General features: G+C 45.2%; 2 protein-coding genes across 5 annotated transcripts; one reads left to right on the top strand and one right to left on the bottom strand.

Annotated features, from left to right (window-relative positions):
* The first annotated feature begins 10 nt into the window (after positions 1-10).
* entpd5b (ectonucleoside triphosphate diphosphohydrolase 5b) lies at positions 11-11,012 on the top strand. 3 transcript variants are annotated; one of them, XM_086189167.1, is made up of 14 exons: positions 11-79; positions 1,928-2,148; positions 2,524-2,603; positions 3,897-4,040; positions 4,501-4,576; positions 5,019-5,054; positions 6,310-6,398; positions 6,485-6,567; positions 6,896-6,957; positions 7,238-7,339; positions 8,431-8,574; positions 8,843-8,899; positions 9,007-9,122; positions 10,322-11,011. In XM_086189167.1, the coding sequence occupies exons 2-14, from the start codon at positions 1,935-1,937 to the stop codon at positions 10,403-10,405; spliced, it is 1,287 nt and encodes a 428-aa protein (XP_086045293.1). In that variant the 5' UTR covers positions 11-79; positions 1,928-1,934; the 3' UTR covers positions 10,406-11,011. The 3 variants fall into 3 exon arrangements, with proteins under 3 accessions (XP_086045293.1, XP_086045296.1, XP_086045295.1); XM_086189170.1 differs by lacking the exon at positions 11-79 and adding an exon at positions 117-186 and having other exon boundaries at positions 10,322-11,012; XM_086189169.1 differs by lacking the exon at positions 11-79 and having other exon boundaries at positions 1,621-2,148.
* On the bottom strand, positions 10,233-24,375 carry znf410 (zinc finger protein 410). 2 transcript variants are annotated; one of them, XM_086189166.1, is made up of 12 exons: positions 24,338-24,375; positions 21,609-21,689; positions 21,483-21,534; positions 21,273-21,405; positions 20,573-20,758; positions 19,564-19,776; positions 17,067-17,226; positions 15,463-15,644; positions 13,676-13,765; positions 13,436-13,555; positions 12,294-12,413; positions 10,233-11,215 (listed from the first exon to the last, which is right to left on the bottom strand). In XM_086189166.1, the coding sequence occupies exons 3-12, from the start codon at positions 21,513-21,515 to the stop codon at positions 11,115-11,117; spliced, it is 1,338 nt and encodes a 445-aa protein (XP_086045292.1). In that variant the 5' UTR covers positions 21,516-21,534; positions 21,609-21,689; positions 24,338-24,375; the 3' UTR covers positions 10,233-11,114. The 2 variants fall into 2 exon arrangements, with proteins under 2 accessions (XP_086045292.1, XP_086045291.1); XM_086189165.1 differs by lacking the exon at positions 24,338-24,375 and adding an exon at positions 22,037-22,126.
* Positions 24,376-24,610: the final 235 nt, after the last annotated feature.

The following is a 24,610-nucleotide window of genomic DNA, read 5'->3' as shown; positions in this document are numbered from 1 at the left end:
AAAACTTTACCAACGGTGACGTCACGTTAGCATGCGAGCTGTTAGCCGTGAGAAGACGGCTGCCAGCCCTAGCATCATGGTGAGCCCGAGCTGTGTGTTTAGCTTACAACACAAAACACACACACAAATAAAATAAATAAAAGCAACCGTTTGGAACAGCTGCTAAGTAGACGCCGTGTTTTATCGGTACATTCAGACGTTTTTGTTGTCAACTTCCTATTTGACAAGCTCGCGGTAACGGAAAGCGGCTAGCTTGTCAACAAATCGCTATGAGCTAAAGTTGGAATAGACCAGGCATTTTTTTTTATGCATAACAGCTACTGATTGTAACTGTTGTCAACTTTGGTGACGTTACAGGAATTATTGTTGTTAGTCAGACCAGGTGTGTGGGGTTCACGTATGCTCGGACAGGTGACAGTGAAAAGGAAAGTTCTGAATCAATGAGTGGAGGAAAGTTCTAGAGTTGGGGTTTCATGATATTTTGGTTCGGGTCCAACTGTCTCATTAGAGGAAAAGGTCACTGCAAATCAACACAAAGTTGTTTTGAGTCATGACTTTTATCCCGAGATTAAACATTTCTAGCCTGAAGGGAGCATCTCCTCTGGATGCCCCTCATTTGCAGGGCATGAGGGTTCAGTGGGTGGTTTGATGAGTACAAATATTTTGTGAATCATACATTGTAGCCTTGGTCATCAGATCTCAACCCAAATGACACACATATTAACAGCGCTCATTAACACCTCATCATCAACACCCCCCCCCCCCCATGAGGAATTGTCTTGCAAGAAGAGAGGTCTTGAATCTAAGCCTCATCACGTTTCTAACTTTAAAAGTTTAAGTCATTAAAGTGAGGACGGCAGTTTAGAAATTCTCTGTTAGAACAACAATAATTTAAAAAAAAATTGGATTTTGGTGAGCGCAGAAATTCACGCACTCCTTCGAAATATTTCATAAAATATGAAAATGTCTTTGCTCTGCTCCAATGCCTAATCTCATTGTTTTATTCTACACCCGTCCACTAAATGAAATTAAAAAAGCACTTTTTAATGAGGGACTTTCAGAATTTTGCAATACAAAATGTGTTGCGCTTGCTAAGTCAGTGGGAGTTTTTGATTATTCGTACAGCCAGACGCTGTTCCCTTATTTGTTCATCTTTTGTTATTGTTCATCTTTTCTCTTGTGCGTCAGAATATTGCAGTCACACTGGAAACCACATTTATTTCACTTTAGAAACAACCAAAGTGAATAAACGTCAGTCGTCCTGTGGTTTTTGTGACATTCGTGTCAGAAACTTTTTGGGGCCTGAGATGATTCGTTCACTGCCTACAACTGACTAAATCATAACATTTACGCAACAAAAAAATGTGACTTCTTTGTCTTTAAACACCGTAATGCAAACAAACTCGATCACAATGAGACATTTGGGGTGTGCAGCCGTGACAAAGTGCAAAGGAGGACGCGGCCAGAGCCTAAAGGACAATGTAGAAGTCTTCTCCTGTTTTTCTTCATTCATTTTTCTGTGCCATCAAGGGTTCTCAAACAGCTCCACTTGAAGTTTCAAGACATCTGGATTCCTGACACAATGTCTGTTTGGAGAGATGTGAAGACCTGATTTGTTGCATTGAAGATTAAAGGCTTCACGTCTGAGAATTTTAAGTCTGACGTGTTGAGATCGTGATGTTCTCGTGTTATCTACGTGTGACTCAGCAGGCTGAGCTGTTGATTGTAGTTCATGTCCTGTGGGTTGGTCAGAAAGTCTGCAGGGGTGTGGCCTGATGCCCTGCGACATAGCCTGATTACCTCTGTGACCTGTTGTGGTGTAATTTAGCATCTTGCAATACAAGTGGTAGCAGCAGTTTGGGCTGCTTTCTTGAGCAGCTGAAAGCATCACCACACTCTTTACCAAAAATCTTTGTCGACCCTCCAGAGTGAAGATGCAGCCTCCCGTGCCACTGCTGCTCCTGGTCCTGCTCGCTGTCGTAGAACTGAACAGAGCGTCTTTCCTGGACTCGACCAGCAGCACCCGGAGCGTCCTTCCCTTTCTCAGCCGCCCGGCAAACCACAGCCGCATCTTCTACGCCGTGATGTTTGACGCAGGGAGCACAGGGACGCGCATCCACGTCTACACCTTCATCCACACTGGCTCAGGTAACGGTCCTGGTCTGTTACTGTAGGGTTGATGACACCGGCATCTCTAGAAATGATCATGTTTATGTTTGCTCTTAATTAAACATTTGAAAATGAAAATGACTCAGAACTCAAGCAGCAGAGCCCTTTTCTGAGCGTTCCCTCTTTGCTCAGTGCCTCTCAACCCTGTTAATTCTGACTTCAGGGAACATAAGTTCTGTTTGACTCAATTTACTTTTTTGTAATAATCCTATTTTGTCAGATCCAAGTCAGTGTGCCTCAACTGGAATAAAGGGATATATTCCACAAATGTACAGTGTGTTAAGCAGATTTATGCCTCTTAATGCTTTTAATAGCTGCTGCATATTTGATGTGGGTGGATCTTGTGTCTTGCAGAGGAGCTGCCCGTTTTGGACAACGAGATGTTCCATTCCATAAAGCCCGGTTTGTCAGCATATGCTGACTCTCCAGAAATGGTGAGTTCATTGTCAAATCTAATCAATTATTCTGAGCCAGAGAAAAATGTCTGCTGGCTCTAGATTGTGTTTGGAAACGCTGCCAATAGCCTCCCGCTGTGGGGAATCACAATGCTAATGAGGCTAAGTTGGAAGTGAGAGAAGCAGAATGACAAACAAGGGGACATTCAAGCGGTCACATACCACTTGAAATGTTTGCCTGCATCCAAACTATCAGGTTTCAACATGTAGAACTTCTGCTATGTGTACACATCGCGTCCGTATGACCCTGCCGTTTACAAAGACCGAAAACGACGACCTGTGAAATCCCTCGGAGTACTCCGGGCTGGATTTGCTGTGTGGATGACAGCGTCATAGATTGTGACATGGTCCCTGACGTCAGCGTCCTGTCTGGGTCTCATCAGTCATCTTGATGTATCACCCTTAGCATCTGCGCTTGCAGCAGTTTATTAATAGAGTTGCTTTTCCAGAAGAATGGTGAGAAAATTTTCAAACGTCCTGATCTGCCCTTTTCAACCTCTGCGGAACATGACATCCACAGAACCCAAGTGATTGTGCCTGGATGTAGCTACGAAGTTAGCTTACATGCATTAACCTGCCTGAGTGATGAGGGGAGACTACAGAAAACCACCGATGCTTGAACGCGGTCCGACAGATTGGTCCTGCCACGAGCCTGGAAAACCATCGTCTGCATCTCTGGTGGCTCCGTCTAAACACAGAGCAGAGCCAGAGGTGCAGGCTCTTACTGTCGTTAGCTTCAACCCAACCCAACACAACACAGTGGATTCGTTTTGGGAAGTTGCGTGTTTAGCGTGTACTCGGTTCATGTCAGCACAGCTCCCTGCGAGGATGATAGTGCTCCTTGTAAAGCCCAAACATGTCCATGTGTTTGCAACCTCTACTAGAGTTTTGTAATTATTTATGCTTTTGTAACAGTTCCATAATACACACACACACACACACATATATATATGTATGTATTCTTTTGGCCATGGCGTGAAATTTAGGATCAGTCCTGTCTTTTCCAAGGTCCTCCAATGTGGTTTTCTCAAGTATCTGTTTTTCGGGTTCATGACCACAGGAAGGGTTTTTATCTGGGACGGTTCGTTCAAGTCCTCCACTGCAAAACCTTTGCTCTTTGATGTATTTTCTGCAACTGACCACAGACAGACATTCCACTTCCTGTTTACAGCGTGAAGTCTCCTGGGCTACTTGTTTTTTGGCGTGATAGTACAGACGGCGATTCATTCTGAAATGGTGCTTGTGTGGTTATGGCGGTTGTTGTTCTTACAGGCTGGTCACTCGGTGAGGGTCTTGTTGAAGGTGGCTAAAACCACTGTGCCTCGTCTAGAGTGGAAGCGGACCCCGGTGATCCTCCGAGCCACAGCTGGACTTCGACTCCTACCTGCAGAGAAAGCCCAGGATCTTCTGGACCAGGTCAACACGCACACTGATACTGGGAGATAAGATCAGATCTCAGACCTAGTTTTGAGACAATAGAGGGACTCTGTTGATCGTCGGGTAGTTGTAAGTCTGACACACTCAAGTGAAAGTGCGACCTCTTATCTCAGGAAGGAGCCGGTTGAAAAGGAAAGGAGTTATGGCAGGTGGTGCCGGAACAAGAGGAAAAGAACCGTTATCAGAGCGGTGCGAGCTTAGCATGGAAGGCTCTTGTGGAGGGGATAAATAGTAATGGATGGCCCTGGGGCACCTTGGAAGATAAATGATACTTATTAATCCTCCTGAGGGAATTAACTAATCCCTTCAAGCGGAGGGCACCTCTGGATGAGCTACCATTACAGTAGATAACATTAAGGCCATTTCTCTGCTGCTTTCCTTAGCTCCATTATGCTCTTCCTCTGTCTCCGTCCCTCCTTCTCTACCTCGTCCTCCTCAGGTTCAACACGTGTTTGATGAATCTCCCTTTTTAGTCCCAGACAACAGCGTCAGCATAATGAATGGCACAAATGAAGGTAACGTCTGCCCGCACAAGTACCACATTCGTCAGTGATCACAGCCACTCGTGTTCTCTGTGGAGTACGCCGTAGGTGGCATCAATGATCCTTCCTCTTAGGTTTATGTGCTGTGCAATTTCTACGAAGAAGACGTTAAGCTAAATTGCAGTAAATTATCTTTTATGATGACACCTAAGAAAATGAGATTGTTTGTCACAGTGAGGTTGTTATTATGTGGGGAGAAATATGATAAGCCACATGCTGGGCTACAGTGTTTTTGATTTGTCAGCGTTCCAGTGTTGATTTTAAACGTGTAGCTCTGACTCAAGTCTTAACACACATCCTGACCTTGTAATCGGAACATTTGTTGTCAGCTTTTCTTGAAGGAACATGTCTCAAATGACTGTTTTCTGTTTCTCTGCTTGCTTGTACTGTTTGTTTGTTTTTTTTGTAAATGTAGGAATCCTGGCGTGGATATCTGTGAACTTTCTGACAGGTAACAAGATGACACGTCGAACGTATTCTCTGAGAATCTTCAGAGCTCAGCTGTAGTTCGAGTTGCAGAGATCATGCTGTTTCCAGAGTGTACCATTGACGCTCATCCTACAGTGGTTTGTCTAAGGAGCTGAAACCAGCAGACACCAAATCTCGCCGACGCATCCGCTGTCCTCCTAAACCATTACTTTAAAGGAGACTTTTTATGCATGCATACAGTTACTTCTGCATCTTTGCTCTGTAGCCAAAAAGAATAGCCTTGCACTCAGGAAGTGTCTTTGGGAGCAAAACTATTGACAAAAATCATAACGAGAGAGTGGGTGGAGTGTACTGTACTTGCACTCGCCAAGGTGACACACGGGCGCTTCGAGACTGAAGACCTCAGACAAAGCCCAAATGAATGAATGCAGCTTTTTCACCGTGTTTAACAGATCTGATCCAGAATGTCACGGGGTCTACCTTGAGCCGTGCTGCACCGCTCCTCTGTGTGTGGTGAAAATCAGACTCCAACAGACTCAAACTAACGGCACCAATCACATGAATCCTCCTTCATGAATTTCAAGATGTGTTAATGACAAAAAAGTTGTCCAAAAAAAACCCAAACAAATAGAAATTTATGAATACAAATCCCAAGCTTTTCTCAGTGTTTCTGAACCCCCAAATTTCATCTGCAAATCCAAAATTTTGTTCACAAAAAGTAAAGTTTTCATTTGCAAGTCTAAAAGTTTTTGTTTTGCTGGTGTTTTTTTGGGGGGGGGGCAAATCAGTTTGCCAGTGAGGAGCCAAGCTGTCACTCAGATCGAAGGAGGCCAATAGAAACACATCTTTCAGCACAAGTCCCACCCACAAGACTCGGTTCAACAATTGGAAAATCTTCCATGAAAACGTCTTTCCCATTGCGGGGTGGATGGTTCTTCCCTCAGGGATCAACCTCTGTTTGATCCCTTTAACCTTCACTGGGACACTGCCAGATATTTTCTGAGACAGTTGTCGCACTGTGATGACCTCATGCCGTTGCGTCCCTGGCTGCTGCGTGTTGTGTCTTACACACTATGCTCTTACAGTCTTGTTCACAAGTGGAAGCTGAATACCAAGAGTTTGTGCTCCTGAGAGGGGGCTGGCTCCCATCTGGATCAGACTCTCTCCTGGGATTCAGTATTCTTGGGTTGAACATTTGTGCCAACTAGACCATCTGCAGAGAGCGTCGGAGGTATTTGCCGTTGTGGCTGATGGATTCAAGTAGGAAATGTTTTCAGGTCACCTGTACACGCAAACTAAGAAGACGGTGGGAATCTTGGACTTGGGGGGAGGATCAACCCAGATCACTTTCCTGCCAAAACTGAGGGTTTGTTTTCTTCACAAACATCTATTCAGAGTAACAGAAGCACTGAAGCGACGTGCCACCCACAAATCCTTCTTACTCCCCCGTAGAAAACCATCGACGGTGTTCCTTTTGAGGATTACATTGGAAGATTTGACATGTTCAACTCATCGTTCCAACTGTACACGCACAGGTAACGCGACTCAGCTCCCGTGCTGGGCCATCATAAAGAAGTTCATGGGATTCACCCCTGATTTGAGTTAATTAACGCGATACTGTGCACCAAAGACAGAGTGACTCATTGTGCCCCCAGTATTGACGGGTTTTATTCAAATTATCACTGGCTGTTGTTGTAACTTTGAAATGTCGATTGCATCAGTTTTTAATCAGGACATTGTGATGAGCTGAGTCATTAGGGTGTGAATAATAGACTGACAGCCCTCTTTTGGCTGGTTTTCTTCATTTCTTTCATACATTCTGTTCCTGCCTGGTTTTCTAACAATTTTTATGGTGTCACCCAGCTACCTGGGCAACGGGCTGATGGCAGGGCGACTGGCCACACTGGGCGCTCTGGCTGCGGAAGGTACTGTTCTCTACACAGACAAAAAGCTTGGTTGTCATTGGCTGTGGATCAGCGCTGCTTATGGAGTTCTCTCTGGCGTCTTTTCATGCTATGTTGTCTCTCCTACTACGGAGAGGAGGAGGGAGGAAGACCTGTTTGTCGGGTGTACTTCAAACGAACAATTCAAGTGATGAATCACCAAAGTGTTTGTGAGAAAATTGTGTTCTTGAGTCACGGTGACCAGGTTTGGTGCCCTCGAGCCAGTCAGAGATCCTTAACACTCCTGTCTGCGGTCCTTCAGGGCTCGAGTGGCGGGTTTTTAAAAGTTCCTGCCTGCCGATGAAGTTTCAGGACGAGTGGAGCTTCGGAGGGATAACCTATAAAGTGACTGGCGACCCAGATGGTAAGAAGTTTAGCATTAGCATGTCTGAGCTGAATGGAGCTTGAAGATCTGCTTTCAAGCTAGTTTGAAGGGAAGAACACTCAAACGTAAAGGTCATGTGACAGATTGGAGCTTTGGTATCTATGGTGGGTTCACACCAGGGTCTCCCCCCCCCCCCCCCCACTACTATCTGTACCTATAAGTTAGTCCCAAGATTCCAGACATCAGAGAAGTCTGGATGTCATGGAGTTGATCGGACAGCTGTGAGAACGGCTGCTAACGAGCCCCCAGCCTTTACAGTTACCAACATGATTTACTGGAGGTAAAGAAACAAGACACTACGAGCATGTTTGAACATCCAGAGCATTCAGTCTGAAACAGATTTCATCAAGTGTTGTGGTGAGAGGACAGCTGGTCTCACTCTCACACACGCACACACACACACACACACACACAGAGTAAAGAGACAGGAGGAGCTCACAAAGACTGATTCATCGCAAATCAGCTGAATGGAAACAGACAATTAACAAGTAAAACATACATGCAGAGCTAATTCTGCTGCACTTCCCTGTGTGCTGCCATATTTGCTGTGATTCGTGGGTGAACTCCTGCCCATTGTTGCTGACTTGGGATTCCAATTTAAATGAAGGATCTCCTACACTTTTCACAGAGTCATTAATATCTGAGTTGAGAGTATAATAGGATGCACCATTACCCCCCTCCTGCTTTTTTACTTACAAAAAAAGGAAATAATGGTTTGGAAATAGCTGAGATGCTATTAATAAAGTTCTTACCAGCTTTTATGCTTTTATACATCCCTTAAATCTGTTACCACACATGTTGTATGCCCCCCCCCCCCCCCCCCCAAAAACCCAAACCCCTTAACTAAACACGTATCTTAATCTTCCAACTGATTCCTGGCACTAGTTTTCTTTCATGCACACTGACTATAAATCTCTCTTAATGCAGCTGCAGACTCGTGCACGCACCACTGGAATAGATGAGGCGCCATGTTTGCAGAGCCCATTCAAACTGATCCACTCGAATGACACACCTGCTTTAATTATGTTGTTCCATCATACGACGCAGTGCCGTTTGTGTTTCTTCTCCAGGTTATGCAGGATACAAGCCCTGTTATCAGGAGGTACTTAAGGTGGTGAAGGGGATTATTCATCAGCCATACGAGCTCCAAGACAGCGACACCTTCTACGCGTTCTCCTATTACTATGACAGAGCTGTGGATGCAGGCCTTATCGGTGCGTGCACACACTCCTGTACACACTACATAATTATAGAGCCGGGGGGAAGTTGTAGGGAGATGTGAGTCATCTGCACCTACCGGTGGTTGTGATGAGCTATAGTTGTGTGCTTATTAGACATAATGCCATCTTCCGCCAGTCCGAGCTCAAAGGGCACCAGAGTTATTATTAGTATTTGGGTTATTTGCATCTTGACCCCCTGTGGTAAGGAATGGTGGCACGTTATAAAAGTGAGGAAGATGACTCCAGTGGCTGCCTGTTGCAGATGGGGCGGAAGGAGGAAGGCTGGAGATCCGAGACTTCAAGAAGAGAGCCAAAGAAGGTGAGATCGGCTGAATCCTGCATTTTTAACCGAGACACTGGATTTGTGTCCACTATGATGTCAAATCCAGGTGATCATCCAACCTGTGCTTCCTCCTGCCTGCTCAGTGTGCAATAAGATGAGCAAGTACCCTCCCTTGAGTCCTTTCCTGTGTATGGACATGACCTACATCACCTGTCTCCTGAAGGATGGCTTTGGCTTCAAGGAGAGCACAGGGCTGCAGGTGAGACGGCAGCACACTCAGGTTTCTGGCTCTAAACATTTGTTGAAGGTGATGATGTGTGTATGTATTTATTAATTTTTTTTCTAAAATCAGAATGACAGACCATAGCAAAGAAAAGAGCGCACTCACCCTTTGATTTGTGGACAACTTGAAGTCTCAGATTTAGTATTTTGGTCATTGCCATCTTTTTTGGAGGCTAGCTTGGTTGGCAAGAGTCAAAGGTCCCAGAGGAAAAGGCACACAAGATATTACAAGGGTATGCCAGGAAGCAGGCATAGTGAGGATCCTGAGTTTAAGCCTGAGATTAGGAGAACTCAACAGTTTCAGAATAAAAAAGGTACCTAACTTTGTGGTACCTGAAGTCCGTGAACCTCACCTGCTCACTCGTGCTAAGCTAGCTTACGAGCCAGACACGCCACCACCTCCTCATTCATTCAGTGTATCTCAAAGCTCCTATTAAAGCCTGTTACATAGAGTATAGCAGCTTGTTACTCGACTACCCAAAGCTACCACTGGTGTGCACCAGCCTGTCTTTGGACCAGTTTTTGCCCTCACATCCAAATATGAAATCCCCCTCAGGTCAGAGTCAAATCTCTTCATTTTAAATAGCAGCTTGAGTCTGCACACAGGACAGCTGCCAGGTTAGAACAGTTCCACCAAAACATGTCTCACCCATAATGTGTCATCAAACTTCAAATGTAAGAAACTGGCATGAAGCTTTAGGCAGTAAATATTGACAGCAGTCACACTGTTGTGATTCTACTTTATTTCTGAGAGCAGGATGGTGGTGGTGGTGGTGCAGCTGCAGAATCACGTTGTTTTCTCTTAACCTTTGAACAGCATCTCAACTGTAGTTCTTCTGTATTTCACCCTCAACAATCCTAATGCAGCTCACCAGATCGCTTATTAAAAGTAACTTTCTTCTCTGTCTGGTCTCCGTGGTGTCAAGCCTTCACTGTCAAATTGTAAAATTTGAGTCAGGAGATCCTCGAAATTTGGTTAATTTTCTGTCCAGCGGCTGTGACCTTAACGCTGATTCAGGGATGAATGAAGAGCAATAAAGCGCAACCGTAATCCCCAGTTAGCATCTGTCCCTCCGTACCTGTAAAAAGTAACTTCCAGGCAGCAGTTGTGTTACTTTTTTATTTCAATAAATACAAAAGGCATTTGAGTGATTTGGTGGAATAATTCTCTCCTAGTTTACCAAGAAAGTCAACAATGTGGAGGCGAGCTGGGCTTTGGGCGCCACGTTGGACCACTTCCACAACCTGAAGATCCGCTGAGGAGAAGGGAGGCGGCGCTCATTAAGGAGCAGCAGTAATGTGCACCAGCTTATCTAAGGAACCCAGACATCTGCTGTTTGTTCCACCAGGGGCAGCGCTAATCTCACCACTAACTCTAGTTTTTCTTAAAAAAAAAAAAGAAAAAAAAAAAGCAATTATTCTGGAGTGTTAATATAGCGAGCTGTAAGTGAGAAATGTGTTACCTTTCTCAGAACAAGCGACGCAGTTGAGTGTGACATTTGAGTGAAGGTTGTGACACAATTAAAGCAGCTCGGGGGCTTTACGGGACACACACACAGACACAGACACACACACTATGATTGATTGATGCATTTGTGGTGAATACAAGCAGCAACATGATATGCTGCACTTCTGAGGTTGTTATAGTAATGAGGATGAAGGAGTACACGTGTCTGATTTTGGTTTTGGATGAAAATAAGTGGCACTCGTTCCCATTAGAGAATGAATCTCTGCTGTGGTCATTATAGTTTCATTAAACCCGTCTCAGTATTTCTTTGGGAGTCTGTTTTTGAGGAGAAAGGTGCGTACAAACTCGTCAAAATAAAACCATCAGCTGCTAATCAAATATCTACAGGGATGACAGTCAGTGATTATTTACAAATCATGGATGAGTGTTGAGTCCACCGTGGCAGTAAGCTAGCACCGCTGGGACGGCCAGCAGCGTGGAACAGTTCCTAACGGCGGAGGACTACAGCAGAGCCACCACATCCTCTCCGTACGAGTGGCCTTCGGTCGTCATGGTCACCAGTTCATGAGGCTGAGACAGAACCACCACGGAGTCGGCAGAACCTGACGTGAAGCACAGAGAGGAGAGTCGAAACAAGATTGATGTTTGTTAATGAGACACCTGTGCGACCGGAGGTGATGAGATCTGCTGCTCTACAGAGAATCCGTAGGAATCACGTACAACCTAAAAGGTGCTTTTTGAAAACTAGTTACACATACGTTTTTTGGTAAAAATCTCTTTATCTCAGGGTATCAAATTACTCAATTTTGGCTCACCCTTCCCACGCTCCTACAACAAATAAAGGACAGTTCATGCTACACATCTTTCAAAGCCTCTCCACTGGGGACACTTCCAGGCAGCGCCCGTGATTGACACTATTCGCACATGCAGCTCTTTTCCTGCACGTGTCCACACACTCATAGCGATGCCAGTTGTAGGCAGGTCAAGAGCTCCTGTTGATTGACAGTTACAGGCTTTTCCCTGTAATGGTCCCACTTTCATTCACAACACTTTGCAGCACATTCCCAGTACTGTCACCAGGTCTTGAGGGGGCAAATTACCAGTGCAGATCCCCCAGAAGATTGACTCTGGCTCTCATTTACACACAACTCCTCCCAGGGAAAATGCTGGATGGCTTCTATTGAAGACCTCCATGTGTGAATGAGGCCAGAGTCTTGACATCCTGAGTTGTGACCATTGTTTGGTTTGTACACGACACGAGTGAGCAGCTACTATGGCAGGTGGTCCCACGTAACAGGCTCATTCACCAGGAGCCTTTACCGGTAATCATGATGTTCTCTGCTCTCAAATCAGTATCAGGCTCAAAAATCCCGTATACGCGTCGGGCCCTGAAAGCAGCATATCAAGCATGTTGGGTCTTTTTCCCGATCTGTCTCTCTGCATGATGTGAACACAACTCAAGACCTGTCGACTGGCTGGTTTCTACTGTATTGGTGCATAAACACCTTGTGAGTAATACCAATAGTGAACTTGTGAGCACGACTGTAATACCTCACTAGTCAAAGACACCAGCCTGCTCTCACTTCAACTGTCAACATCTAAAAAGTGGCCGTTCGAGGCCGAAACTTTACAACACCACCATTGCTTTTTTTGACTTGATTTTGACACACAAACGCCCACCTGGTGATCTCAGCATTGCATGGTGAAGATTCATGGGTTCCACGGTTGTTGTCATGGTGACCATACTGTCTCCGCTCTCGCCGTCTGCCTCCAGTAGGCTGCTCTGTGTCAGAGCTTCTCCTGTCAGATACAAACACGGATTTGGAAAGTTTTGGGACTCCGGAAGGTCATGCCGTCGGATGCTGGTCAACACTGAGTGAAACAAAAGTGCATTCTATAGGCTGCATTTGTTGTAATCTTTAAAAAATGGCAGTTTAATTCAAACCCCTCTCGTGCTCATTATCACTAACTTTTACATTGCCTTTTGACCCTTGTGTGAAAATTAGCGTAAAGTACTGTATCTATTCCCGCGGTCGATTTAACAACCCTCCCATCCAACTCTGTCATGTATAAATAACACAGAAGAACCCCTCTGTTGTAAAGCTGCATCTTCCTTTTGCTCTGCTTTTTTTTTTTTTTTTTTTTTAAATCAGCCTCTTTGGGGAGGCTGACCCGAATAAATCTGCTGTTTATAATTAGAGCTTTGGCAGCGTTTCCTCCGTGGTGATTCAGCGGTGCCACTCGCTGCTACACAAATGTGAGCAGGAGGGAAAAGCGCTGTCTGCTTTCATTGTTTCACACACACAAAAGATGGATTTGAGCAGATCTCGCACAATTAGTCCATATGTTTGGATGTAATAAGCTCAATGAGATGCGCTTCATCCTAAGGGGAGGGGGGGGGGGGGGGGGGGGGTGGTGTCAGCAAAGAACCACAACACGTCCCTCAGCTGCCAGATCCTGACCCCAGTATCCACACATGTATCGCAGCAGGTGGGGGAGGAACTGAATAAGGCAACAGAAGCTGGCAGATCTGCTGAGTTGCTTACTAGGGACCCATCACAAGCGCAATACTGGGCCTGCTTCTGCAGCGCCGCCTCTGCTGTCTCAAAGACGCGTGCTACTGGCCTTTAACTGCACAGACCAATCAGGAGAAGCAACAGAATTCACTAACAATTCAACTTTAAACATCTCTGTGGATGTTTGAACATGTATTGCCGGCTTGAAGCTACATAATCCACGGATTAGCATATTCCCTCACCGCACTGGGCGAGTGTGTGCAAGCGTGTGAGGAGATGATACTGTAATGCAAAAAAAAGAAAGACCTGTTTCTCTGCTCTCGCTGCCGAGCCCCTCCTCCCCGTGTCTCTTCCTCATGTGGACGTTCCTGCTGCCAGACTGGGAGAACGTCTTCCCACAGATCCCGCAGTGATGAGGTTTCTCTCCTTGGAAACCGCACAACCCAAAAAGACACATATTTTGCTGATGCATCAATTCTTTTACTTTTTATGGGCTGATTAAGTAGCGGGCTAATTACAAAGCTCCACAGCTGTAAAGTCACTCACCAGAATGTACCAGCATGTGTTTTCGTAGACTGGAATACTCTGCGAAGGATCGCCCACAACCATCTGCTTCACACAGAAAAGGCTTCTCTCCTGGAAGCAGCAGCCGCCCACCACACACATACATATTGTTTAACTCCACAACACTTCATGCAGTCAACTCATATCGCAGTGATGCGTCAGGCGTAATTGAGCTGAGAGAGATTTGAATAACCTTTCATGAAGTTGAATCAAATAAGCATCGTGGCTTTTGTTGAACTTATTTAAAAGCACGAGCACGTATAAATGTAGTATGGCCTTCATCACAACAAGTCATGTTACATCACAGCCGGCAGAAAATCTGGAGCAGAATATTAACAGTGTACAGGCGACTGGCTGGGATAGCTTGAATGGGGTTGTGTGAGGCGCTCGTCCATCATAAGGGTCTCACTGGTGTGGACTCCGGTCACTGGGCTCTGACGGGATCAGGAATGACAAAGCATTTCATCGATCTCAATAAGCACCCATTTAAACTGTTTACAAGTACGCTGTATCAGGAACGTCCATTTGCTTTCGCTGTGCACCCTTTTCTTTCCTTTTCGGCTCGATATTTTTCAGTCGCACATCTTTCCCTACACAGGCCTCGTTATTGCGCAGCAGCACCTGTGGATTCCAACAGCTGATCCGCGGAGGAATACGAATCAACTTCTACTGGTGAAAAGTGTAGAGCCAAAAGAAAAAGTGAAGAGGTGGAAACGATACAAATACAGGGCGAATGTAAAGAGACGCTCCTCTGTTTAGGTGGGTGTTTATTTGAGTGACTATTTGATTTTTTTTTTTTTTTAAATTCTAATTTGACCCCATAACTCAGTAGTAAAAAATAAAAGTTGAGTAGCCTTAATATTTCATGTAATGTTTCAATGTCATGCACTAGGTTTTAAAATTGGGGCCACTTGTAGGAGGTTTGGACGGAAATAATCAACAGCTGTGCCAACTCGGTTTTCATTTTTACAAATTAAAAGTTCCAATTCCGAGTTTCAAACACACTGAAAATTCCAAACGAAACAACTTTTAGCAAACTAATTATCTTTTCTTCATGAACAAAAGATAATTAGTTGGCACAACTGTTGATTACAGCCGGCCAAATTACCCAAAAAAAAAAAAAAATGTTGTGCACGAAGTTCCCTTGAAATTTTTTAAGTTAACAGTTCATTTTTACAGTAGAGCCGAGCGTGAGAGCTGCTGCTGCTGCTGCTGCTGCTGTCCAAGGAATAATTAAAAAGCCTTAATTATACAGGCTAAATAATTAAAAAGCCACATCAGGGCTTCAAAACAGAAAACACGGTTGTGGCGTGTCCTTTTCAAGCCCTGATGAAAATCTACTGTTGCAAACATATGATTAAGCCTCCGTGATAAAGGCTTTCTACACGTTCCTTCCTCTGTGATATATACAAGTGTGTGTGTGTGTGTGTGTGTATACATTCTCTCTCTCACACACAACTTTTCTTTTTTTTTAAATTTGCCATGGGGATCTGGAGAGCCTGGATGGCGTCCCGGTGGGTGTGTAGGTGACTGCTAACTGGTCCATAGATAGAAGGAGCAGGCCATCACTAATCTCCCTGTGACCCTGAATAAAATATGACAGTAGTGCTCCTCACTGCAGCCGAGAGGCGGAGGCGCCAGCGCTGCTGACTCGTCACATCTCCAGCCTCGGCTGCACTAAGAAGCATTAAATGAGTGGAATGGCCTGAGTCAGTTATTGCTTCCAGCATGTTTGGGCCTTTTATACGCAGCTATCTCCACCTCCCCACCTGTGTGGATGCGTCTGTGGTTCTTCAAGTTTCCAGCCGTGGTGAACTTCTTGCCACAGTTCTTCTCCTTGCAGATGAAGGGCTTCTCGCCGTTGTGAGTCCTCATGTGAACCTGAAGCCTCTGCAGCACGTAGAAGCTCTTCCCGCAGCCTTCCGCTCCGCACCGGAACATTCGATCATTCCTAGGAAAGATAACAAAACAAACAAGGCTCAGTCTCCAGCGTGCATGTTTCATTTGTAGCACCGCACAACAAGGTCAGACAGGATGACCACAAAATAGATATCTGGCCTGGAAGGTAACAGAAGTGCTGCAGTACGAGCTCACACCAATCTCCAACTCCTCGCCGTGTTCTCATCGTAGCTTCTGACACAAATGAGCTGCAGAAACGCCATCAGAGCTGCGACCACGCCGCTAACCTGCCCATCAGGGCGTTAGTCTGACTTGTTTAGATCATTTTAAAGACGGAGGTTCAGGTAATTGATGATATGCCATTAGGATCACTGGTATGGCACTATTAGCCCCACTAGGTGTGTTTGAACGTTCCTTGAGCAAGATACTGAACCCATAATTGCTCCTGATGAGTAGGTTGGCGCCTTGCATGGCAGCCTCCTCCATCAGTGTGTGAGTGTGTGTGTGTGTGAACGGGTGAGTGAGACGACACTGTAAAGCGCTTTGAGTACCGCTAAGGTAGAAAAGCGCTATATAAAATTGAGTCCATTTACCAACGTACACCTGCACATTTAGGTTCCAACAAGCAGCAGTGAGAAGCGGCGGTTATGGCAAGACTTAGTTCCTGTTGGTGCCGGTAGAAACCACACACGCAGGAGGATGTCCCAGATTGATAAATGTCCCCTAAGACAGCAAGCGGTTTATATGACAGGTGCCTCGGCAGTAGAGCTGCCACTTTCAATTAGCTTAGAGTGAAAGAAATTCAATCCACAACCATTTTGATGACTGATTAATCGTTTCAGCTTTTTCTCGAGCAAAAATATCAAACATCTGTTACTTTGAAACTCCAAGATACAGAGGACTGACTGTTTCTTTGTAATTCATGACAGACAATAAGAAGTCTTTGGACTGCTGGACAAAAACAAACGATCTGAACATGTGACTTTGAGCTCGGAGGAACGGCAGTGAGCGTTTCTCAATATTTCTTGACCTTTCGATGATGATTCAACCATAACTGGAGCTGCCTTGAGTGCAATAAAAAAAAAAAAAAAAAAAAAGTCATTTTTTAAAAAAAATGATTGCCCATACCAGAAAATTAGACTTTGAAAAAAAAAAAAAAACCCAACAACCCTAAATGAATTAACACCGATGGCTCAAAGTCCTTTATCACAAACATGTATCATTTTCATCCATTAATTCTTCAACTGAAAATGTCTCTTTTTTTCACGTTTTAACATTTCAAAAGGCAAATGAAGGGCATTCAGATCGTCACTGGAAGTCAAACCCTTGTGACTTCTGCAGGCTTTGAATGTGTGTCGATCAAGTTTGTAGTGAGTAACAAGGCTGGCTAACTCCTCAGCACCATCCAGGCTCAGGCTGCTCGTTAATGTTCCTGTCACCTGACTGCTAATTAGCCTGAGCTAAAAAGCTGTACCTGTGAGTTTTGAGGTGATATTTCAGATGCGCCGGCCACGTGAACGTCCTGCAACAGCCTTCAAACGAGCAACGGAGGATCTGCTTGGAGAGGGGGCGGCTGGTCCGACACGGCAGCTCTCGCTTGTCCCCCTCTGATGGTAAACCGTGTGTGTGGTCGCCTAGGCAACCGAGAGAGGAAAGTGAGCAGGGTTGTGCGAAAAACAATCCAGGAGTGCCAGGTGGCCGGTCTCTAGAGCCCGGCTGTATAAAGCTAATCATCTGGTACTGACGGAGACCCGCTGAACAACTGCAGGCAAAAGAAAACAACCCAGAGCTGAACGCAATCACTCGCTTTTAACCTGCTTCCAGCGCCTTTAACAGGTTCAATTTGGTGTGAGGTGTGCCAGCAGTAATGCATCTGTAATTGATACCCTACTGCTGCAGGAAAGAGAACCTGTCTAGCATCAGCTGGTAGGAGGGCAGTCATTACGCCGGCTCACATAGAGGAGGTTCAGTTCCAGTCCGCCTGCTGCAGACACAGAATAAGACGCAGTATTTCTGAATGTGCTGCCACATGCAAAATGATCCGCTCTGGTCGTGTCAAAGACATCCAGAGACGAAGCCAAACTCTGGGAACTGGGTCCTCTGTCTCTTAGAACTCCTCCTACTAGAACTGAAAGAAATACAGAGAGGTCAGTGACAGGAGGCGGGCAGGAACTACTGAGCTATTAAAACACAAAAACTATGTTGTGATCTTCAAGCTGAGGGACAATTCTAAAGCTTTTGAGTCCTTTTTTCCCCTCTCTGCCATGACAGGATCCAACACCACAGAAAACAGTACCAGGTGAGGATGTGAGGAAGTAAACTTCTCCCACTAGAACGTCCAGATGCAATTAGGCTCAGAGGGAGTTCAAAGATCATAGGTGTAGCTAGAAGAGCGTCATGGATGAATTCATTATCTCTCCACCTGCCTGGGGGGTGGGGGGGGGTATAGTCCTGACACCTGGTGAGGAGCAACAGCTTGCCTCACCAATATGTGCCTGCGGCGGGAAGAGAAATCTCCAGGATCAGAGCAGCGAGTTTTTTAGTTGTTGTGTGGGAGATGAAGGATAACGCTCGTCTGCTGAGAAGCAGATAAAGACATCATTTTGGCGAGCGGCGGCGCTGGAGTGGGGGCGACTCTTGACACAGTTTGGCAACACATCTGTGTGTCATCTTAAAGAGTGACTTCAGTGACACTTTAGACACGTCTCAAAATGCTCAAGGAGGCTCCTTCATCAACTTGACTATGACTGTTAAGGCTGAACAAGATCCTCTCACCCGCCGTTCTGTTCTGATTCCTGACCAGAGGAACTTTTTCGTACAAATGGTTGCCATGATCCAAGTTTTCCCGAGTACAATAAATGTGTCAGAAAATACCGCGATTCCACCGCATCACAGCATATGGAAGCGTCTCATGTTCTCTTTTCTTCAAATCCAACAACAAATGAATAAACCAAATTTGATCAAGGGTTCAAGTCCTCTGCTGAACTCCCTTAATTGGCTTTGCAGGCCAGTTGACCAGATGGTGGCGCTACAGCAGCTGCAGCCCACTATGAAGATTAATGACAGCTCAGCTGTGCGTGCTAGAGCTGACACCGTTCGCCACTGATGTGGCTGTATCAGCTAAGTGAGTAGAACAGATCAAACGGTCGGGACAGTTTAGCAAACGACATCACGGTAATAGTGATGGAACCAAAAGTTTTGCTAAGTCACGAGATTTCAAGAGGGCTGAGAACTGGAGCTCGTCAGAGACACGGCAGGGCAGTGGAACCGGCGCATCAAACCGTGATTCAGTTTGAAATCCCGGTTACGTCTGTGGCCCATTACTGGCTGAACAGAAATACAGCTCTCAAATGTTTGCAGTTCTCTAGGAACCTCCACAGTGGATGTTTCCTCTCAGTGATAAAAATAACCTGACTCGTTCTAGCCCCGCCCCCTCTCTTGGCCCTCAACAGCCACATGACTAGAGGTACTTTAAATAATCACACAAGCGGAGCCGTGATATTTATTACAACAGGATTGATGGGTCATGATAATGTGGCATGAGCAACTCCACTTGATATTTGCGATCAGACCTGCAAATCTATCAAGATGACGGGACAAAGGAATTGCGATTGGGAGACTTCTGATGCGCCGCGCTGAGATCTGCTGTTGTCAGAGCCGATTACGCTGCAGTTTCATCTCCCCGCTGCCCTCCTTTCTCTTCCTCCCCTCGTTGATGGCTGCTGTTAAAGCAGACCAGCTGTTATCTTACCGCAAAAAAATGCGCCGCTTCCCATCAACAGGTGGGTTAGAGCCTTTTCTAATTTCAGCTCAGCATTACATCATCTCTTTCTCTCTCTCTCTATATATAAATGTACATTACACCATGGCAGCATTTCCCACATGGAGGATGGTGTGAAAACAGAATAATTTGAAAATACTTCTGAGTTGCTCCACAGGAGGGGGTTATGGGGAAATAAGCTAGACTTTACCATTACTGACACTTGAAGCTCTGGCATCCTGGCTGGCCTTGGCATCTCTAGCGAGCTGTGCCCGCGTGGCAGCAATCAGGCTGTCATGTGCAAGCTCCTGCACCCGTAGATACCAGGGAGCGCTGCCATCTATCCCATAGTCCCCTGACGAAACCCCCTCATCATCATCCTCTCCAGCGCCATCTGCAGCGAAGATCAGGGACTCGGAGGAGGCTGAGAGGAAGGAGGAGAGAGGATCGGAGTGAAGCTCATCTGAGTTTTTCAAGGTGGTGTTTCTGAATGTGTTCCTGTCCCCCAGATAGAGTCCAGAGTTTAACGTTGACGCTGTCTTCTGGAGGGCAGACACAAACGTTTCCCTGACTTTCATCCTCCAATTAAGTGGTTCTGTCGGCTGAAAAGTCGGTTCAAGCCATCACTCTGCTCACTGACTCTCAGACTCCAGCAGGAAACACAAAAGGTGCGTGTCTGGAAACCAAAATTAATTTCTTCAGCTCTCCTGCCAAAGGCTGATGAACCGAGACAATGCGCCTGCCAAGGATCATTTCTTCCAGCCAAAATTCTGTTGGGTTTTTTTTTCAGAACGAAAATGTGTCACCTTGTTTTAGCAGCAACTTCAGGTGCCATGAGAAAAAAAAACAAATACCCATACAGAAACAAGAGTTTTCGATTTTAACACTATCTTCAATTTACCAGACGTCACTCACTGTGCTGGGTTCATGTTTGAAAGTAAATTTCCTGACATAAATCACATTTTCTATTAACCATCTTATAAACACAAGCTGGTTAGCCGTTTCCTCCCTAATTTGTGCACTACGAATTGCCCTGTGTATGAATGGTGCTATACAAATAAATTTGCCTTTGCCTAACGTAAAACACCTGAATTGAATTGAAGTCACGTTATGGCAGATTTTGTGATATTAGCAAATACAGTTTTGTTGTTCACATAAATATAACGTGCTATCATGATGAAGGCCATTCCAGGTGGTGGTGATGGTTCCGTGTTCCTCACCTTTCGCGAGGTTCAGCAGGACGTAGGACGTGCTGTCTGACTGTTGCAGGTCATGCAGGATGGGCGGCGAGCTGGGGGAGGCCCGCGGGTGAGTGTTAGTCTGCACCACTAAGGGGTTTCGCTCGGACACCCCCCCAAACTCTGACAGGGAGGGAGGACTCTCAGCTTGGGGACTCAAGGCTCCATCTGATGAGCAAACATGTGATTGTTAGCTTTTACTAAAATAATGCAGCTCGTCTGCAAACTTTGTGACTTTGTGATGATGAAAGCCTTGATGTTTTAGTTTCACTAAAAATGCAGATGCTGCTTTTTTGTCTTGGTAATTGATGCGTTAGGGATTTAGAGGACGGCACTGATGGATTTTTATGTGTCTCGGGAGTCTGATGTCTAGAATGCCCCACAAAAAGCAGGCCAGTCTGCTGCAGCCTTCCAAACCACTGAGTTAAGGCAGCTTCTTCTACCCGGCTCTTCCTCTAGAATCGCATTCCTGACCTTGTTGCCATGGGTTACCCTGTCAGAAGCTCATGCCACTGTTGGCACAGGTTGGCACTTCACATGACACTTCCAGCATCAGTGTGTGAACAGATGAATGAGGCAACACTAAATGGCGCTTCCAGCAGGGCTAACATAGAGAAAGCCTTCGATAAAGGAGGTCTCTATACCACAGGCACGAGGAGGAGTGCAGTGAGTGACTTCTGACCCGTTAGTTCCAGCTGGCTACAGAGGGAGTTGTCCACTGGAGCCAGCAGAGGCAGGCAAGAGTGTTTGGGCTCAGAATCCTCAAGACCCTGGACCAGAGGAATGGACGCATTCTGGACAAACTGCACCAGCAGCTGAGAGGAGAAACACACACCGGTGAGGTCACAACAGCGCTTGTGTGATGAAAGTTGCTGATGTTGGAAAGCGGTACCTCTGGTTTGGAGTCAAGCTCATCAGACAGCATGAGTCTCCCTGTGTGCAACCTTCAAAGTAATAAAAGAGTAAAACCACGAAATACCACTCGTGTGGAAACTCTTGCGAGAGCCAACCTGCTTACCTCTAATTAGAGCTGATAAATGACTCTCAAACGGTCATAAGCCCGAGGTCGCAGTCATCTCTGGGCAGAAGCCATCACCATCTGCGGTCACAAGAAAATCATCAAGTACAAGCTAACGACTCAGGTTTGCTAGCTGAGCAGCTTTGCGTTAGTTTAGTCTTCAAATACGTAAACCACTCGGCAAACAAAGTATTTAAGATAGATAAACCCCGACAGTGACGTCGTGTGTGTAAACACTTCGTTACGGAGCAGGGTACAGCCTGTCTTGGTAAGTTAGCTAGCTAGCAGGGTTAGCAGTTACCAAACTAGCCACCGGGGCTAACCTCATTAGCAGATGAGAGGTAGAACCTTGCCGTTAACAACTCTTCATATTTAAAAAAAAACCATATTGTCATGAATATCCTGTATAATGATATTAAATAGTTTACCTTGCAATAGCAGTGAACGGAGTTTCAACGGGAGAGTAACTTAGCTAGATGATGGTGTCAAAACAGCAGCAGCCCCTTTCTACGGAGTCTCTGATGGAACAATGTTGGAACGCGTTTTTATCCCAAGACTCTGAATCATCACTGACATCTAGTGGCTACAACTCGACACTACATTTTTCGAATGCATAGGGTTTGGAAGGTAAAATAAATCTACAAATACAAACTTGACAGCGAGGGATCATTTTAAAAACATTATTTTAACTACACTACTTGGTAAAATCAGGGTATATTTAAACTTACAAAGTTGATTAAAAAAGCCATTTTAAATTATACTGTAAAGGGTATAAAACGACTACAAGAGAGCAAGGCGTGTTTGGGGGACTTCAAGTCTCCTTGGTTATAGGAAACTGTAACTAGCTTATAACTGGTGTGTCCATGTTATTCATTCAAATCATTTTTTTTCTACTTGAATGAAATTAAACAAGTTAATTTGTTTATTTGACAATTTATAATTGATTCGAACAGCGGTGTTCACAGTAAAAGAGCCATAACCACCTCTCTTTTTGTTTGTGATGATCAGGAGACGCATCGTTGAAAGGCCCCGCTCACCCACACGGGTTTCTCGAGTATTTTAGCTGAAGGAATTCTCGGGTTTAGGTTGAATGTGAAGGAAGATCATCCAACTCCATGAAAAGGATGCAACACTCCTCAAGCATCAAACAGCGCGTGTCACTTGTGTCAAAGTTCAACTGCGATATTTCGTTTTAGTTGGCCGTCGTCCTGCCATATAAATGTTCCTAAATGGCGTTTTGGAGAACATTTTCCCACCTTCTGCCACTCTGGCTTTAACTGCTCAGTTGTCTGACTTCTAGTTTCTCCTGTGTGTGCGGTGAGGTGTGTGGACAAGTCTAAAAATAAAAGCCTTCATGTTTCTCAGCTCCAACCAGAATCTAACAGTTACACATCGTCCTTCCCTGTGTAGCTTTAAGATGCTGCCTGAGCCGACTTCAGATCCTCCGGAAATGTGACTTTCATTACACAAGCATTGAGACCAATAGAAAAAAAAAAAAATACTAAAAAGAGCCCCCAAATCATCTCACGCTAAGAGCTTCAAATCCTATTCTACTGATATTTAATCCCAGGAGAGTTTCCTCATCTACGTTTGTTACTAGTTTATCTCATTTTTGGAACAGACAACAAAAATAAGCCACAAAGATGCTGAACGGGAATAAATCTGCCAGGTTTTCCCAACCGAAGCATCAAGCATGGACAATAATTTGGGCTCCTGATGGTTTGGACCATCCATCACCACTGAAACATGGCGAGTAAATAAACATTTGCAGTATCTTTAAAACGAAAAGACGACAAAACGGGGGGGGGGGGGGGGGGGGGGGGACACCGCTGATACTTCTGGTGAATTTGAAAAGTCAATCAGGACAAAACCTGTCGAATATATGACGACAGCGTGAGGAAAGACTACGGTGGCCCCGAAGAGCAAAACCTGTCAAACAGGAAAAACACTTAAAAACTTTACAATGAATAACAAAACCTCGTAAATGACATAAAATGATGACCAATTTTCTACCACATGAAGAAGAAAAGGAAACAACCACAACAAATCGGAAACAACGGCAACGTCAGAGAAACCACAAGGAAAAAAAACATTCACTTCTAACAGAAAAGTAAGAGCCCGTTCACACACACACACACACAAAATTAATTAATGAATCTTTATGATAATTTTGTGATCGTCGTGAACTGACAACACAGGAGAGTTGGTGCAAGATCTCATTTAGGGATAAAGACGGAGACTGTTGATCGAGGAGGAACGAGTCTGCGAGAGTTAAACCGGAATAATCGAAGTGTTCAGTAAACGCGCGCCGTGTTCATTTTAGCTTCCAACGCGGCAGAAGTGAAACCGGTGTTTGTCTGTGTCTCAACAAGACCGTCTCCAATTATTTAATTATTTAAAAGATATTCAGGTCCTCTGCTGATTTCTCCAGAAGTTTCTTAATTCGTTAATTTTTCAAAAACTTTCCCAGAGGAGCAAATTACTTTCTTTCTTTTTTTTTAATGACTTCTGAATCTTTATGACGGGGATAAAAGAGATATCAGCGCCTCGCTATGTCACAAGATTATTAAGTTACTTAGCAACGAGCCGTGGTGTTTAAAAGAATTTAGAGGATTTACGACCGAGGTTCAGACTCCGTAACTGATCCGCAGGTCGCGGCACTTGGGAACTCAAACTTTCACCGCAACTTTCTTTTTCTGGCATGTTTGGAAAATTTGCCGCAGCCTCACGTGGTGATCAGAAGACGGCTCCTCCATAGACGGAGCGAGGATGTGCTGATTAGCTGCTGGATTAAAAACACCTGTGTGAGGAGGATTGAGTTGGTTTATGTTTAGAGGGGAGCCTGCTGGGGCTCCACACTCAGCTACAACCCCCCCCCCCCCCCCCCCAACTGCTCCAGTGACGGTGTAAACACAACCTGCCACCGCTGGATTATTAAACACAGCATGACATGACCACAACGCACACATCAGGGAAATCTGATAGGTGTTGAGGCGTCAGCT

This window comes from Aulostomus chinensis, chromosome 20 (assembly GCF_037954235.1).
Source record: "Aulostomus chinensis isolate RoL2024-O1b breed Wild chromosome 20, RoL_Achi_v1.0, whole genome shotgun sequence".
Classification (NCBI taxonomy): Eukaryota; Metazoa; Chordata; class Actinopteri; order Syngnathiformes; family Aulostomidae; genus Aulostomus; species Aulostomus chinensis.
The sequence above is the reverse complement of the archived record's forward strand: the minus strand, read 5'-3'. Positions and strand labels throughout refer to the sequence as shown.

Coding starts and splice junctions, on each gene's coding strand:
- entpd5b (XM_086189170.1), top strand. CDS start 1,935: ATGCAGCCTCCCGTGCCACTGCTGCTCCTGGTCCTGCTCGCTGTCGTA. Junction 8,900..9,006: donor CAAGAAGAGAGCCAAAGAAG/GTGAGATCGGCT, acceptor CTGCCTGCTCAG/TGTGCAATAAGATGAGCAAG. Junction 9,123..10,321: donor AGGAGAGCACAGGGCTGCAG/GTGAGACGGCAG, acceptor ATTCTCTCCTAG/TTTACCAAGAAAGTCAACAA.
- znf410 (XM_086189166.1), bottom strand. CDS start 21,515: ATGCTGTCTGATGAGCTTGACTCCAAACCAGAG. Junction 20,759..21,272: donor TAGCCAGCTGGAACTAACGG/GTCAGAAGTCAC, acceptor TTTGCTCATCAG/ATGGAGCCTTGAGTCCCCAA. Junction 17,227..19,563: donor AGCTTCAAGTGTCAGTAATG/GTAAAGTCTAGC, acceptor TCGGTTGCCTAG/GCGACCACACACACGGTTTA.